This window comes from Vulpes vulpes, chromosome 9 (assembly GCF_048418805.1).
Source record: "Vulpes vulpes isolate BD-2025 chromosome 9, VulVul3, whole genome shotgun sequence".
Taxonomy (NCBI): Eukaryota; Metazoa; Chordata; class Mammalia; order Carnivora; family Canidae; genus Vulpes; species Vulpes vulpes.
Genome location: NC_132788.1, coordinates 21,659,095 through 21,676,444, shown reverse-complemented (window position 1 = coordinate 21,676,444; position 17,350 = coordinate 21,659,095). Strand labels below are relative to the sequence as shown.

Below are 17,350 nucleotides of genomic sequence, written 5' to 3'. Positions count from 1 at the left end.
CCTGTCCTGGAGACAGCTGTGTACAACTAACCAGGTAAAGATCATGCAGCTGTAAGGTACCTGCACAGGGCCTGGTGGAGCTGGTCGGGATGGGCAAGTGCATCCAGGTAGGCAGCTCGGATGGAGCGGGATCTTCTTTTCTGCTTAACTTAAACCTGGCCTCAGAATCCGCCTCAACACGCCGTTCCAGGCTCTCAGAACCATCGGCCAGAGTAGGCACGCGAGAGAGCGTGCGTTTGCCACTGCATGATACCCATCTCCCAAGTGGTAGCTACTCGGAGTCACATCACTTATTAATATTGATTATTGTATTAACATAACAGGGGGTGGAAATGGTAGTTGTAGGAACCCAAAGGAGAGAGAGACTGTCTTCTGCTGCCAGGATCAAAGAAGTCTCACCGGACAAGGTAGCATTTGAACTGGCCTTGAAAGATGAGTAGGGAGGGGGTCCTTTCAAAGCTGAGGAGCTGCCTCCCCAGCCCCTACCCCCTCCCTGCCCCCCCCCCCCAGAGAGCCAGTCACCTGTACATGATGATGTTCATGTAGCAGCTGTCCCTCTGGAAGCAGGGGCTCAGCAGGATGTCATCCCCGCGGGTGAAGCGGACCTCCACGGGGAAGTGGGCCACCATCTTGGGGTGGGCCTCCAGCATGGCTTTCAGTTCCAGCAGGGCCTCCTTGGTCTTCTCTCTGCACTCGGCCAGGGGGACAGAAGCCAGCCCTCGGGAAGGGGCCTCCAGGAGCCCTCACACCGGGCTCCCCATGGCCCCCCCAGCCCACGCCCCAGGACGGGGGCTCCCAGCTCCTCAGGAGGCCCATTCTGGTGGCTGCTCTCAAAGTCCTTCCTATGGAAGTAGAGCCTCTGAATGTCCCTCCTGGAGGGCTACTAGGGCTCTTGGTTCAGCCCTGCCTACCCCCTGCCTAATCAGGGGGTTCCCTCAGGTGTCTGGCCACAGCTGGCCCACCCCGCTGGCCTCTTCCTTCTCTGTCAGGGTAAAGTCAGTCTGATTCTAATACTTCCACTTGTCCTTCTAGTCCCTCTGGGACAGTAGTGCCCCAGCCCTTGAACGCAGTGACGGGACATCCCCTAAGCCCTGGACACCATCAACCACTTTCCTGCAGAGAGACAGACAGAGGGGACCATTCAGAGAGAAAGTTGTAATGAGTCATGGACCACAGACCCAGCTTAGGTCCTCACCAGGTGTCTCTCCCAAGGGAGAGTACCAGCCTCTGGCAAACGAAGGGGGGCTCTGTCCACCGAGGGACTGAATGCAGGGGACAGTCTTCCAGAAAAACAAGAAGCTGGGCAGGAAGCCCCACGCTCCACGCCCATGGGCTGCAACCCACCTCCAAGCTGGAGAGGGACCAACCAGGAGGACAGAGGGGACTCCGTGGCTGGTGTCCCCTCACAGGTAGGACAGCTGGGTAACAAGGGTGCCAGAAGGGGGCTCGGCCTCCAGTTTGGCCCCTGCTAATAATGGGCGAGACTGGGAACCTAGCTGACAGTGTACATGCCCGGGGTTCCGGTGAAGCACCAACAGTGTCTCTCTGACACGGGCCATCTGCAGCCTGGCCCGCGCGGCCCCTACCTGGGGATGGCCCAGTCCTGGACGTGCTGCTTGAAGCGGCACTCGTAGGTGAAGATCTTGTGGCTGAGGTCACTGCTCTCCTTCTTCCTGGTGAACAGGAGCCAGAAGAAGAAGCGATTGATCCAGCCCACGAGGCCTGGCAGGAAGGAACTGGGGGGACAGCACAGAGGGTGATTCAGGATCACAGCACCCAGCACTTAGCGGGTCACCGCGTGTGCTTGCAGACTGTGCGGTGAGTTCTTACAAACCTCATTCTCTACAGACTCTGCTACTTCTGGATAGCCCACATGTTTGCCACTTGCTCTCCTATTGATGAGCAGCTTGTTTCCAGTGTTTGGGTGGTTTTTTTTTTTTTTTTTTTTTGCATTCTTAATTTTGGTAAAAAAAAAAAAATACATGACATTAAATTTACCATCTTAGCCATTTGTAAGTGTGAAGTTAGCAGTGTTAAGGATATTCACATTGCTGGGGTACGGGATCTCCAGAATCCTGCCAGGCTGAAAGTCTGTCCCCAATAAACAACTCCCCGTTCCCCTTCCCCTCCCCAACCCTGGCAGCCCCCATTCTACCTTCTGTGTCTATGACTCTGCTCTAGGGCCCCTCACAGAAGAGCAATGTACAGGATTTGCCTTTTGTTTGTTAGTTTTTATAGATTTAATTTATTTATTCATGAGCATACACAGAGAGAGGCAGAGACATAGGCAGAGGGAGGAACAGGCTCCCTGTAAGAAGCCCAATGCAGGACTCGATCCCAGGACTCTGGGATCACAATCTGAGCCGAAGGCAGATGCTCAACCACTGGGCCACCTGAGTGCTCCAGGATTTGCTTTTTTGTGACTGGCTTATTTCCCTCAACATCTTGTCCTTAAAATTCATCTATGCTGTAGCCTGTGTCAGAACGTCCTTCCTTTTTAAGACCGAATACTATACCATTATAAGGAAAGACCGCATTTTGTTTATCTATTCATCCATCGGACGTTTGGGTTGCCTCCACCTTTTGGCTGTTATGAATAATGCTGCTGTGAACATGGGTGTGCAAATCTCTTTAAGTCCCTGCTTTCAATTCTTTTAGATATATACCCAAAGGGAACACAGGCTCTGAGGCCGGTTGCAGGGGCCTCCCTGGTCATCCCACTCATAAGCCCAGTTCCTGCCAGCCTAGGCTCCTGTGAGCTGAACTGGCTCTGATCCCGTCAGTTGTAGCTTGTGCCTCTCCTGGAGTCACCCAAGACTCCTGGTAACAAGGCTTAGTCTGGCTTCTTCCTGCCTATGGGGAGCCTCTGGTTAGAGGGACCCTCCCCAGACGCCTGTCCCTTGTCTCATCACTTTTGTCTCATTGTCAAAAACCCATCCCAGCTGCTCAAACTCATGGGGGTACAGATAAGAACAGCAGATCCGGGGACCCCTGCCCCCTTAGGTGGGGCACTAGAGGCCATTGTGAGAAGGGAGGGAACACCTTTCATGCAGACTTGATACTGAATCCTCCAAACAATCCAATTGTTGCTAGTGTCTCTACTTTATTTTTTTATTTTATTTTATTTTATTTTATTTTATTTTATTTTATTTTATTTTATTTTATTTTATTTTATTTTATTTTATTTTATTTTATTTTTTTTAGTGGCTCTACTTTATATATGGGTAAACCACAGCCGAGAGAGGCTGAGCGATTTACCCAGAGTCCCACAGCAGGAAAATGAAGGGGTGAGGACCAGAGTCCGTGTTCTTCTGAATCCACAGCTCATGCTCCTCCTGTGGTCCCAAGCTGCTGAGTTTCCTGGGACTCAGAGAGGGTACCTGGGTGCATGCTGCAGGGGCAGGGCAGGAGAAGGATGTTGTCTGTTTCAAGGTAGATGTTCTCTGGTGTCTCAGAGGCCAGCTGGCTGCGGTGGAGCTTCCACTGGCCCCTGGGAGAGGGTTATTCTAACCACAGGAGCTGAGCTCGGCCCTGGCCTTGGCTCACCCTCCAGGGACTTGTTCCCAACAGACAGCCTGCCTTTCTGTGCTGGTCAGCTACAGCCACCACCCTCACCCCTACAGTGGACCACTACCGAACTCCTCAAAGACAGGCGTCAGGCTTTTCATTTGGTGTTTCTTACACAGTTATCCAGGAGCCACCTCTAGGTGCCAGCCACTATTTGGGGCATTAAGGACCGAGTGTGATGGGACAGACAGGGTCCTTGCCCTTGCAGGGCCACCATGAGTCTTACAGTGAAGCAGCCATTTAAACCACCAAGCACAATCTGTTATTCACTTTTCATTCCCTCACTTTTGGGCACACAGCTTAGTGAGCGCTGCAGAACTGCCGGCGTGGGGGGAGCCGGGTGGATGCAGTTTCCAGAAGCAGCTAAGCCAGAGCCATGGGGGCTGAACTCAGAAGCTGTGGAGCTCCCACAGAGCGTCCACCTGGGGCCGGGAACTGGCAGCTGTGGTTTAGAGCCCAATTTATTTGGGTGCTCACTGGGCTCAAGCTCCAGAGACATACATGTAAAACTGCTGAGAGGCTGTGATGGAAGCTGGAGAGAAAGCCCCTGACAGGGCATTTTGCACCCTCACTCCCATCCACAATCTGCTGGAGTGGTGGCTCCCAGTGGGGCTTACTCATGGCTTCTTGTCCCATCCCTGCTTGGATGCAGTAAGTCCTGGCTTGTGTTCACTTTCCTAACACCTTCCAGGCAGTGAGTCACCCCAACGTGGGTCCCAAGTGGTGCCACCTGTTGCCCCCCTGCCCTGGCGAAGGCCAATTTTTTCCCAGATGCCGGGATTCAGACTCATGTCCAGGACCACCAAGAACTTCAGCTAGTTCTGCAGGTCCTGCTGCGGTGCCACCCTTGATGGGCTTTTATGCCCTGATTTCTTAATAAGACACAGAAGTACCAAAGTAAAAGAAGAGATGGCTAATTTTCACATTAACATTAAATACATCTACACGGTAAAAACGATAAAAATGCAAGACAACACAAACAGGGAGATGTTGCAACAAATTGCTCAAAATCTATAAATAAAAGTCTACAGGACAGTAAGCAAAAAATAGCCACAAATTTCACTTAAGACAAAATAAAAGCACCAGGAGCAATGGTTGAGAATGCTCACAACAGTATCATTTATAACAGAAAAAAAAATTTCGGAAACAACCCAAATATCTGAGTATGGACAAATACATCATGCATATAGTGACTAATGAGTAATTACAGCTATGCATATCAACATGGGTAATTATCATGATCGAAGCTGGATTACCACATTTATTATTTCAGGATTTGCAAAACTAAGCTATAAATAAGAACAAGGAAAAAAAAAAAAAGAACAAGGGAACGATAAGCATAAAGTTCAGGGTGGCGATTCTTCTTGGTGACGCCTTGGAGGCTGTGATTTGGGACTTTACAAAGACCACTCCAACTGTACTCATGTTGTTTCATTTCTTTTTTTTGTTTTGTTTTTGTTTGAATTCATTTATTGCTATTTTGGTTGTTTCATTTCTTAAGCTGGTGGTAATCACATGGGTGTTTAGGACATTATTCTGTATACTTTAAATATGTTTTAATACTATTTTACATGTATAAAATATTTCAAAAAATTTTATAGAATGCCATCCCATGTCTTGGCTGGTGACAAAGTTACCACTCAAGGCCCCATGAGACCTTCCCCATCTCTCAGAGTTACATGTCTACTGGGCCAACATGGGGCCTGAGCATGAGCACAGATTTTAGGCTGGGAAGGCAGCAAACAGAACAATATGGGAAGATTTACATCACTAGGGGGCCAGAGAGTGGAGCCTGGCACTGGTATTTTTTAAAAAAAGCTCCTGAGGTGATTTGAATGTGCAGGTAGGGTCAAAAATCCTTGCTCTAGACCCAGGAGACAGACCCAATTTCCATGCATAAAGGCCAGGGTATTATTCTTCTGATGGACTGCATCCTCAACAGCATTTAGCAGATGCTGGAAGAAAGTACTCTTGCATTCCTACCTGATCCAGAGCAGGAACTCCAGTAGGTAGAATCCGATGGCATAGTCCCAAAACCAGTTGGCGGAAGAGGAGGGGGGCTGGGAAAAAGAATCTGTAATCAGTGCAGGGCCAGAGCTCAGCTGCTTTCATCACTATATACGTACATATATATAACACGTATTTAAATTTTAATTAGTTAACATACAGTGCAATATTGGTTTCTGGAGTAGAATTCAGTGGCTGCTTTCTGATCTATGCGTCACCGTGTCCCCTTAGAGGGAGATGTAGTCCCAGGAGTGGCTGCATGTGTGTATGGGTGGGGGTGACCCCAAAAATAGGACAATTGAAAGCCTCACTTCTTGGTGACACAGCCAATTCTCATGACTCTTTCATCTCATGTGTACTTACATATGTATTTATTTTGCACAAGACAACAATGTGCATCTGTCTCTCCTCCTCTGAGTCTACAAGGCAGATGTCTAGCAATCACCATTTATGGACCCCATGCCAGTCCCTAACACACGATGAGTATCACTGCTTTTGCCGGACTTGTCCCATGAACATTCATCCTGAGTGATGGCTTTGTGTTCTGCTGAGAAGCAGCCCATTTGCTCAGGACATGGGACAAGACCATTGGTTTCTTCACCTGTCCACTTGGGGGTGGGAAAGTTGGGGGTGGTGGAGAGTATTAGATGGTTTGAGGTATAGCCCAGGTGCCTGGTAGTTTATCTTATCCTACCCTGGTCCTGTCAACACTTCTGCTCCCCTGTCCCACATCTGGGCTGTGCCTTGACCTCCCTCCTACGCATCCTTAACTGTGACCACATTGGACCCTTACTGGGCCAATTTTCCTTCTCCTTCCACCTTCCTGCCTTTTCTGCTTCTATCCTCATGCTCAGTGATGCTCACTCTTCCTTTTCCTGTCACACCTCACTGATCATTGGGACAATGACAAATGTCAGCCATCCTGGGGACTGCAGGCTATGTGTGAGAATGGGAATAAGGTAGCTGTTGCTACCTGTTGCTACCTTATTGGTGTGGTCCTGGTAGATGACGCTGACGTTCTCACTGTGCGGGAACCAGAGGAAGCGGAAGTATTCGGATTTCTTCAGGTGGCTATCCAAGTTGTTAAGAACCTGACGTCAGCAGAGAGAGAAAGGGAAAACTGGGTTGGTTGCAGGATAATGGTGAGGAAGTACTAGAATTCAAAGCTCGGGGGTGCCTCAGTTTTTCCCTATCAAGAGAAAATACTTAAAATTGTTCCAACATTGTCAAATGACATGGAATGTGGTTTGTAATATGTTGAACATTGAAATGGTTCTTTTGCATGTTGCCTTCCCCAAGCAGTTCAGAGGATAGAAATGATTTCTTATTTGTCCTGACTTGAACAATTCCTAGCTATATGAGTTTAGGCAAAGCACTTAACATCCCTGTGCCTTAGGTCTATAAAATGGGACTAATAACAATACCCATGTCAGGATTGGTAAGAAGATGAAATGCACTAATGCCTAGAGAGTGTTTACAATGGTGTCATGAACACTGTATGGGTTAAGCAGCTGCTGTTGCTACCCCCACATTGTCATCATCATCATCCTTTAACCCCATAATGTCTAACACATTGTAGGTCCTTAATAAAATGAACAGAGAAATCTTGTTCTAATATAGCTCATCATTGCACTCTTGGAGATGACATCACAGAACAAATCATATCCTCCTAAAACCCATCAAGCAGATACAGGACAAGGGTAGACAGATTGGGGGTTTGACAGAGAGCTGAGAGGTTGAGGTAAAGCACCACCAGTCCTAAAGTAAATTCTGGATTTGTGTCCTGGTCTGCAGCTTACCAGCTGCATGGCCTTGGAAGAGCCATGTACCCGAGCTTTGGTTTTCTCACCAATAACATGTGGACACTTGTGCAATGAAATGACATAATCTACATCAAAGCTTCTGAGTACAGTGGCTGCCACATGGCACATACCCAAGGAACACTTTTGGTTCTGGGTTTGATCAATACTAACACACACACATCCAGGGTACTGGGCCTATTCCCTCCAAAGTCCCTAGCTGTGACTTCCAGAAAGTCCTTTGAGGCCTCTGGGTAGCATCTCTCCATTTGTAGAATGAAGACAGTAATACCTTTCCTTCCTTCCTTCCTTCCTTCCTTCCTTCCTTCCTTCCTTCCTTCCTTCCTTCCTTCCTTCCAGGGCTGTTGTGAGAAGCAGCGGAAATCGTGGATTTGAAAGCATTTTATAAGCTGTAAGGTCAACATGTGCATACAGGAGGACAGTGTCAGGAAAAACAGGAAAAAAAAAAAAAAAGCTTACTGACCAAATGCACTATGGGGAATTTAGTACCCAGCATAGACAAATGGCTGGATCCAGTCATGGGGCAATACAGTATCCAAGGAGATTTGTCCAAAGAGGTTTGCTAACCAGTGCAAGGTGCAGCCAGGGATATAAGGATGGGTGGGTGATTGCTGCATTCAAGTGATGTGGCTGTCATCCTAACTCTCCTCCACCCCACCCCAGCTCCAATCTGTTGGTCACCCTGTTGTATTTCTGCAAATGTCTTCCCAGTCTTCCTTCTCCTGTGACCTACTGCTGACATCCCCCTTAGTTGTCATCTATACTCTTGCATTGACCTCATAATATGCCTCCTTTCTCATCATTCCAGAAAACATCTATAGAGAACATCCAAAGCAAGATCAGAAATCCCCATGACCTCTCTTTTTCCTACAAAATAGAGCCCACAAAACTTAGTTCAGCAGCTGGGACCTCTGTCCACAAACACTGTCCAATACAACAGCCGCCAGCCACAAGTGGCCATTGAGCACCCTAAAAGTGACTTATCTGAATTGAGATGTATATAATTCAAATGCTCCTCATAAAGCCATCTCCTCCCATTCAAAGTGGCTTCTACTTATATTGCATCCATCCCAGAATTATACTGTAGTTATGGAGGCATCCATCTCTGAAACTGGGCAACATTCTCTTATAGGTTAGGGACCTATCTCATCCAGCTTTGGTTCCCCCTGCTAAGCAGAGATCAGCAAATTTTTTCTGTAAAGAACCAGATAGGAAATATTTTAGGCTTGGGGGGCCATATGGTCTCTGTTACAACTATTTAACTCTGCCATGGTATTATGGAAGCAGCCATAGATAATACATTAACAATGAGCATGGTTGTGTGCCAATAACAATTTTTACAAAAACGGGCAGTGAGACATATTTTGCCTACAACCCCTTGCCTTAGAGCTGCTGGAACAATGTGTTGCACAGAAAATGCTGGAGTACCTTATCATTCCTTATTTGAAGAGGAAGACCTTTACTGCTGTGCTAAAGGCCCAGGAAAAGCTCAGAATGAAATCCCAGGGCTCCTGTCACTATTGCTTCCATCCTGACAGGGTGATGGTCTGTAGGACTCTTATTTGGGAAGCCTCTGGGCAGAAGTGATTTTCCCCTGGGAAAGCCAGAAACACAGCCTGGTGGATTTGCCTGGAGGATGGGGCTGGGACACTGTAAAGGAGAAACCCCTCATCTCTTCATGTTTGGCATCCCGGACCATCCCACTGCATTGCCCAGAATCCCAGTAGTAGAAGTAATGGTGCCCTTCTCAGCTTTAGTGAGAATCTAGCTTCCTACCTAGAATGGAGTGATGAGAGTCAACCCTCCATTACATTTTGAACCTCTCTGCTGACACCAATCATTTGTTTCCTCCCTACATTAGAGAAACAAGGTATATCTTCCCCACCCCTAGACCTCCACTAACCGGCCCCCCACATAAAATTATAAGCTTCTAGAGGCATGAACCATGCACGATCAAGCTCTAGACTCTCTGTGGCCCCTAACTTAGCACCAAGTGGTTGCTGAATGGTGGAACAATGACCCCCACCCCACTGTAAATTAAACTGTCTCCTTTAGGACCTACAAACCATCCTAACTGGAGGAGATGATCCCTAGGATTATGGATTTCCTTGATCCGACTTGTGTCTTCTGGGCGCTCTACCACAACCCTTTGGGTTCCAGAGGATTCTCTTCCTTGGCACACTATTGGCATGAAGGATGGAGGGTTCTATCCCCCCAGATTTAGACTTTGTGACACTGCTGAGTTGGCTTTTGGGAACTGGCTACCAGGGTTGTGACTAGTAAGCTCCCAGTACCATGGCTGGGAGGTTACTCAGCATCAGTGGACAGCCACCCCAGGGAGTGGCTGGCATCTGGCTGCTGATGACAAGGTCAGTGACACACTAGGACTGATGACAAGGTCAGTGACACACTAGGCTGCTGATGACAAGGTCAGTGACACACTAGGACTGCTTCGTGGGGCGCTGCAGGAGGGCTGATGCAGCAAGCAGCTGTACTCATCACATCTCATTATGGTTTGGGTGGCATAAAGGGCAAAAGGTTGAAAACAATTTCTAAAATCTTCACGCTTTCTAACTGGCTGTGATTCCATACCAACCAAACTCCAAGAGTCTGAAATGCTGAGACTTTGTGAGAAAAGCCATGAAGGCTGCCCCTTTCTTAGCACCATGAAACTGGACATCTTTCCCTGCCCTACCTCCCTGCATCTAGAAACACTGATTGAAATTTCCCTGGGGCCAAGGAATGACTGTTACCCCTCATATAGTTTTGAGCAGCATTCAGAAATCATGTTGTAATGTATTTAAGAGAATCAGTAATGGGAAGCCCAGACTTGTATCTGAGATGGAACACCACATAGCATGGGTGGGAGGAGAAGGGGAAAATCCCAGAAAGGATGGATTTTTAATAAATTGCTGATCAACTGACCTTGAGTTATCTTGTATTGAGCACTGTCATATATTTTGTGGATGCTGGGGAGCAAGATAAAATCTCTTGCCCTCCAGAAACTAATCACTGAGCAGCAAAAAGGAGAGGGAACATTTCAAGAATTGGTGACAATGTTCATGAGCAAAACAGAGTGACCAGCACCCTTAGCCTGTTAAGTACAGCATTGACTTAGATGCTAGGATCTATCCACGGAGCAGGTGTCAATAGGTAATATTCTCTATGAGTAAAGTCAGAGGGAGGAGGCATTAGGGGTTCCTCTCTGAGGCTATAAAGAAGAGCAGGGGCTGACAGTTCACCAACAACATCCTATGGGGACAGTGGAGCTCTTATCCCTACCACACAGGTGGGGAATCCAAGCTCAGGGAAGTGAGGAGGCTTCTCCGGACTCATACAGGGTCAGTGGAGAAACCTAGCTTCAAACCTGGGGGTCTGACTTGGAGAAATATTCCCTCTACATCGCATCCCTCATGATAGGTCTACTTGGGCTCTTTCAAAGTTCAAGGCTGGAAAATCCATGGTAGACATTTCATAAACACGGGCTAAATGGAAGGCAGGAAAGAGAAGAAAACTAAAGGAAGGACAAATAAGGGAAAAATGGTGGAGTAGCTGGCTCTTCAAACACATCTTTATGTGCAAGAAGCAACTGTCATTCTCCTTTGTCCTGTCTTCCTGTAGCTCAGGACCAGCCAACCTGGAGGGTTTGGCCATCAGGGACAAGCCTGTGTCCAAAGGGGACAGGATGCTGGGGAACTGCATCCATCCTGGAGCAGCCCAGACATAGAGGCAAACACTTAGGGTAGCACAGTTTGCCAGCCTAGTGGAGGTAGGACAGTTTCCTAGGAACTTAAATGGCAAGAAACCAGGTGTCAGCACCAATGCATGAATAGGAGGGTGCACCGTCTTCCGGTTGGTTCTCAAAAACTTTATGCCCCCTGAAGGTTACATCCAATTATTGTTCCTTTTAGATTAGAGGACAAATATCCCAGGTCAAGCAAGGATGAGAAATTGCTCTAATAATGATTTTCTGATCTTTCCTCCTCTTCCATGGGTTTGTTTCCTTTGAGGGGAGGAAGGCCTGTGTTGTGTGGCTTTTATATCCACTTATCTCTTCCTCCTAAGGATTCAAAGCCTCTTGAAGGTGCCCTTTAAAGGCTGCTTTGAGTGGAAAGAGCAAAAGCAAATTGAATGTGGGGCCATTTATTGCACACACCCCTTGGAATAAATCACAGGGCTGCAAATGCAACCAACCCTCTGTGGCAGTCCTTGTTTATGGTCTGCGACTGTGGGGAAGGCTGTCGGCAGGGTTTGATGGAAGCTGATGATGGGCCTCTTAGAGAGCCAGGCTGGCTCTGTCGCACTGGGGGACTAGCAGCTGCCAGTTCACAGAAAGGGAGAGAGCCACAGAGGGCTTGCTGACTCCTGTTCCATGCTGCCTCTTCTGGTGAGCTGGGATCTGTGGGAGCAGTGGGAGTATTCCATGGGGCTCATGCCTCTCCTGGGGGTAGGGTCCAAGCACTTTACCAGATGCTCCAAAGGAGAGAAACAATGCCAGAGGTGACCCTTGCCTGTGGCAAGGTGAGAGGAGAGCTTCACATCCAAGCGCTGCACTGACTTGTGGAATGTTGGGGCTGAGAAAGGCCTTAAGGGCCATCTACTTTGACCCTACTTTTAAAAAGGTAAAGAAACTGGGGACCCCAAATGTGAGGGCTTTGTTCAATTAGGGTAGCAGGGTACGCTATTCAAACAGGGTAGCTGCACAGCCAGACCTCAGGGGGTCCTGCCTCCCTTCCTGGAGACCTTTCATCACATCCTGTTGAGTATTTATTGTTGTGTAATTGTGTGTGTGTGTGTGCATGTGTGTACACGTGGGTGTCTACTTTGCCTTTTAGGGGAGGAGATAGCAACTGCTATTTCCCATGTGTCATCACAGCCTTTCAAAATCAAGGAAGTTGGAAGCTTTGTGAAGAACGTAGCAGATTGCCTAGAGTCGCTTAGAATTTTCAAGAATGTCATTTCTAAGTTAGAAGTCTCCCTGTTGAGGTAAATTGGAGGCAAAAAAATCCTTGAGCTCTGGAAAGACACAGAGGCCAGCCTCTGTGTGTGTGTGTGTGTATGAGTGTGTGTGTGTGTCTGTGTATACATGCATGCATCAGTATGTTAGGGTAGCCATAGGATGGCCTGAGATCAGGCTCCACTAGAACCAGGACTTGGCTGTAATCAATTTTAGTCAATCTCAGCTGGGTCAGAGGAGGAGTAGAAAGAGGACCAGGTATCAGGAGACCATCCATCTACTCAGCTACAATATCCTACTAGGAATCTGGGAGCCAATCCTATTGGCAAAAGAAGCAATTTTTTTTTTTTTTTTTTTTTTTAAGAAGCAATCTTTTTATCTCTGGGTCAAAACCTTCAGCTTCACAATTAATAAGTGCTGACTTATGTGAGAGGCAGGAAAACAGATTCAACAATAAAGCACATTACAGCCCCTTTCTGCTTCAAAGTGTTCTGTGCTGCCCATCTCCCTTCCCCGTTGGTGATGTTCATTCATCCCTTAACCTACCCCATGCTCCGCTGAAACCATCCTCACCAAGGCTACAGCCTCCCAATGACCAGACCAGTCAATATGCCGAATCCCCATGGCATTGGACTCTGTTGACCACCTGTCCTGGACACCTGGTATCCCTTGCCTCTCCTCATTGGCTTCATTCCTCTCTGACCCATCCTCCTTGGTCTCCTTCATGACATCCTTTCCATCTTCTTATACACTCCCATCTCACTCAAACCCACTCTCTCTAGGTGGTCTTGCCTACCTCATGATCACCTAGGGGGCTGACCCCTCTTTTGGGCTGAATTGTAACCATCCCACATTTGTATATCAACGTGCTAATCCCCTATACCTCAGAATGAGATTATATTTGGAGACAAAGACTTTAAAGAGGTAATTAAGGTTAAATGAGGTCATTGGGTGAGCCCTAATCCAATATGACTAGTATGCTTATAAGAAAAGATTAGGACACAGATATGCATAGACAGGAGACCATGTGAGGACATGCAAGAAGATGGCCATCTATAAGTCAAGATGAGAGTCCTCACAAGGAACCAATCCTGATCCAGTCCGTGCTATTTGTTACTGCAGCCCGAGCAGACTAATACAGCCCCTCAATCTGTATTTCCAGCCTCTGCCTCCTGCCTAAGTTCCAAATCTGCAAAGCCAGCTGCCCTCCAATACCTCCACTTGAGGGACCTCAAATCTGAGTTCCCAAACTAAACTTATTATCTCACTCCCTACACCTGCTGTGCCCCCTGGATTCTCCACCTCTGCGGTAGCACCATTTCTGCCTCCCGCCTCCTACTCCCTCACCCCACACTCAGCTGCCAGGTCCTATTGGTTCTTCATCTTAAATATCTCTTACATTTGTGCCGTAAAAAAAGTGGACTTGGCTATGTATTTCAGCCCCTTGGATACCTCTCCAGACTATGCCCACTCAACCTCATTCCCTTCCAAATCTCCCTCCCAGAACTGACTTTGGTCAAAGCTCTCTGCCAAGGCTCCCTTTGGACTTGACAGTTGTTATGAACTATTTCTTTAGCTCCTGACCAGGCCATCTGCGTTGGCTGCCATCTTCAGTGTCAAGCCCTGGAGCAGGCTGGCTAGTCTGTTGGTCCTGGAGCCCCAGCTTCAAGACTACATGCCTTCGTTGGCCACAGCGGCATATATGATTAATCTCAGAGTGGGAACCGAGATGATCTATCCTTATAACCTCCTCCTGCACACATTTCTGTAATTCTCTTTCTGTTAAAAATCCTTTGGCTGAAGAAGACTGAAATGCTTGGCTCAGAAGCATCAGAGATGAGGGAAGTTGGAGGATCTGTTATCTTCTCTGCAGCCAGTCCAGAGACAAGACAGCCTGGAGGGTACAGAGGATGGATGGGGGTAGCTGCCAAGGAGGAGAGAAGTAGCCTGTCCCTGGATCTGTTGAGAAGAAAGGCTTCCCACTGAAGCCTGAGAAGAATGCATGGGTGGTATCTCAGTGGGGGTCCCTGCCACACCTTGCTGAATGACCAGGATGGAGTAGTCATCCCTCTAAGAAGTACAGAAGGATAAGTCTGAGAATACTAGAAGCATGACGGCTACAGAAAAAAAATCAATCTTTGCAGTGGATGCTCAGAATGTTATTCGATGGCCTTAGGAGTTAGCCCTAGAGTTATATAAGTCTCAAATGCTGACCCCAAACAGGCCTCAAAATCAACATGCCTGATGATGGACAGAATGTAGGATGCTTTCTGAACCCTACTAGGAGTGAACAAAGCATCTAGATCCTCCCTCTAGCACTGGTCTGGAAGGTTGTAGCTGGTTGAGGCAGGCCTAGGTGGTCCCAAAGATCTCAGAGTCTGGGCTGGTTCTTAGCAGAGTCACGTGGGACTCTGGCCAGAGCCTTATGGGACTCCTTAGCCACACCTTTTCCCTGCCAAACAATTCCATGAAATGTCATTGTCCCAAACTCATCCTACTTTCCTGGGCCAAGGCATCAGGCAGTTCACTTCCCAATTATCAACCCCATAAGGCTCAGTTTTTGTGCTCCAGGGATCCATGCTATATCCCGCAGAGCTGTGTGGAATCATTTTCTTGCCACCAACTGGGAGTTCTGGGGATAAATTTTCACCCAACACCATGCTCTGAGTAGGGGGCCCTCTGGATTCAAGGCCTTTGCCTTGTAACTTCATTGCATTAGAAACTCTAAGGATTTTAGACCTGGTTCTAAATAACAATATTTTCCTTTTATCACTGACTAGTTGCCACTGGGGCAAATTTTAATACTGAACTAGACAATTGATATGTTTAATTTATCTGATTTAATCCTCAGATTCAATCCTTTAAGGTAGATATTATTAACTCTCTTTTTGGATGAGAAAACTAGGGTTTAATGAACAGGGTCAAACGATGGGCTCAAGGTCACAGCTTAGAAGTGGTAGAGAAGGCCAGGCCAATCTGATCACCAATCCCACCTTAACCATGTTGGGTCAGTAGTGTTTACATCACTGACTATTCTAACTGTGCAGAGGGTCTACTCATGTTGAAGGATAAGGTGACCACGGAGGAACTCAAAGACCAAGGAACTTGGAACCGTAGATTTGAGTCCCATAGCTTAGTGATTACCAGGCATAAATCCTGCCTTCCAGGCATTTCAGGAGGGCTGCATGTTACCCATCCATCCATGCATCTATCTGTGCATCTGATTATCCATCCGCCCATGCATCTATCTGTGCATCCATCCATCTACCCACTCATCCATTCAACCAGCCAGCCAACCAACATGCTTTTCATTCATTCCCAAAACATTGCTACCAATCAGAAGTCATCCTTTCTGCCCTCCATCATCTAGGTCCACATCCCTTGCATGAGACCTTGGGCAGCCAGCCAGACTGAGTTAGCCTATCCACTTGGCTGTGGAGAAGCCATTATAAAGGGAATTCTGGGCACATTCTATGGCTCAGTGCAGTTGAGAGTTAATGCCTTCCCAGGAGCAGTCAGCTCGTGCCAGCACCATATCTCCCCAGACAAGTCTCTACCTACTACCCTCCCTCTTTGCCCATACCTCTGCCAACCCCTTGCAGTTCCTCTGAGCTTCACTGCCCTGCTCAGAAAGGGACCTGGCCACAGTATCCTTGGGCCAAGGAAGGAAGTGCTAGAGAGGTCAGCCCACTCCCCTATTCGGGGAGTCTGAAGAGCCACCGGGGGCCATCAGTAGAGCATGGTCTACTTGTCACTATCCTCCTTTTATCTTCTGAAGTTGAGTGGTGGTGAGCAAGAAACCAGTACCTCTTCCAGGGTCGAGGGGAAGGAGATCTCCTGCAGGTGGAACTGGGACACACACTGCAGGGTGACGGTGAGGACCACTCCAAGGCAGCCCAGGTGCACCCGCGCGGCCTGGAACACGTCTGCGTTGCTAGACTCAGAGCACTCAAGAATGGTCCCATCAGCCGTCAGCAGGGTCAGCGCCACCACCTAGGAGTGGGAGAAGAGTCACACTTCAGAACCCTGGTGGGCATGTCGTGTAGATTCCAGGTGAGGCCCTCCCTGTCCTGTTTGTCTTTGGAAGTGAGGCCAGGTAGCACCTATGCCCTGGCCACAGGGCAACGGGGAAAGGAAGGCTCCATCTGGGCAGCATCAGCCCTCAGCAGTGAGGGGGCCATCCCTTACAAGCGGTCCATGGGATCCCAGAGGCTAGTCCTCCCACCACTACCTTGCTCATTTGTGGACTTCACTGTCAGGATGCAGCGAGGCTCCCCTCTGCCCAGAGGACACTGAAGATGAGACAGGGCTCCAAAGAGCTGTGGGTGTTGCTTAAAGTTATCTTTTGAAGGTGAAGGGAAGATGTGCGTGCATCTGAGCTAGGGCTGTCCCCACCGTCCCAGCACAGCCCAGGGACCAGGGTCCCCTGCATCCTCTCCCTGCTAGCTGCTCCTCTTGGGAGGAAGCTAAGTCCATGCTTTCTTTCAGAGACCCACTTGTCTCAGGAACTAGATTCTCCTGCTTGGCCACATCTAATTAGAAACCTGGATTCCTGTAAGAGGTGGGACACTCAGCTGGAAACAGACGATTAACTCTAGTCTCTTACCCTTGGCCCCCATTTCCAGAGGAATCCTCTTTTATCGCCCGTTTAAGTACTTCTCCACACTCCACTACCTGCTAATTCGGATAGAAATAGCTTTTGACATGTTTAGTTGGAGGCTGGGTGCTCGGGGTGAGAGAACAGAGAAAGCTGAACTAATTCTGATTAACAGTGACCAAGACCAGACGGGAGAAATTGGCAGAAATGGGGCACGATGGCCATCTGTAGGAGTGAGGACATCGGAATGATTCTTATTAAAAACCAGATTTTGTCTAAGATCCAGGGCTGTGAGTGAGAGTTGGCCGGTGAAATGCCTCAGCAGGATCCAGCAACAAATAAAGGTAGGCACTGCTTTACTAGCTGTGTGGCCTTGGGCATGTTATCCAACCTCTCTGTTTC

General features: G+C 48.1%; 1 protein-coding gene across 2 annotated transcripts in view; it reads right to left on the bottom strand.

The window, feature by feature from the left end:
• LOC112926784 (L-gulonolactone oxidase) overlaps positions 1 to 17,350 on the bottom strand; it is a 32,069-nt gene that overhangs the window by 2,851 nt on the left and 11,868 nt on the right. Inside the window, exons 6-10 of one of the 2 annotated variants that reach the window (XR_011994170.1) lie at positions 16,159 to 16,344; positions 6,558 to 6,665; positions 5,551 to 5,627; positions 1,587 to 1,736; positions 61 to 687 (exon numbers count right to left, since the gene is read on the bottom strand). Coding sequence is in view for 1 of the 2 variants with exons in the window: in XM_026007879.2 (XP_025863664.1) it covers positions 523 to 687; positions 1,587 to 1,736; positions 5,551 to 5,627; positions 6,558 to 6,665; positions 16,159 to 16,344 (686 nt within the window). In the remaining variant the exon portion in view is untranslated. The remainder of the gene's footprint in view (positions 1 to 60; positions 688 to 1,586; positions 1,737 to 5,550; positions 5,628 to 6,557; positions 6,666 to 16,158; positions 16,345 to 17,350) is intronic. The other variant, XM_026007879.2, reaches the window with a different exon arrangement.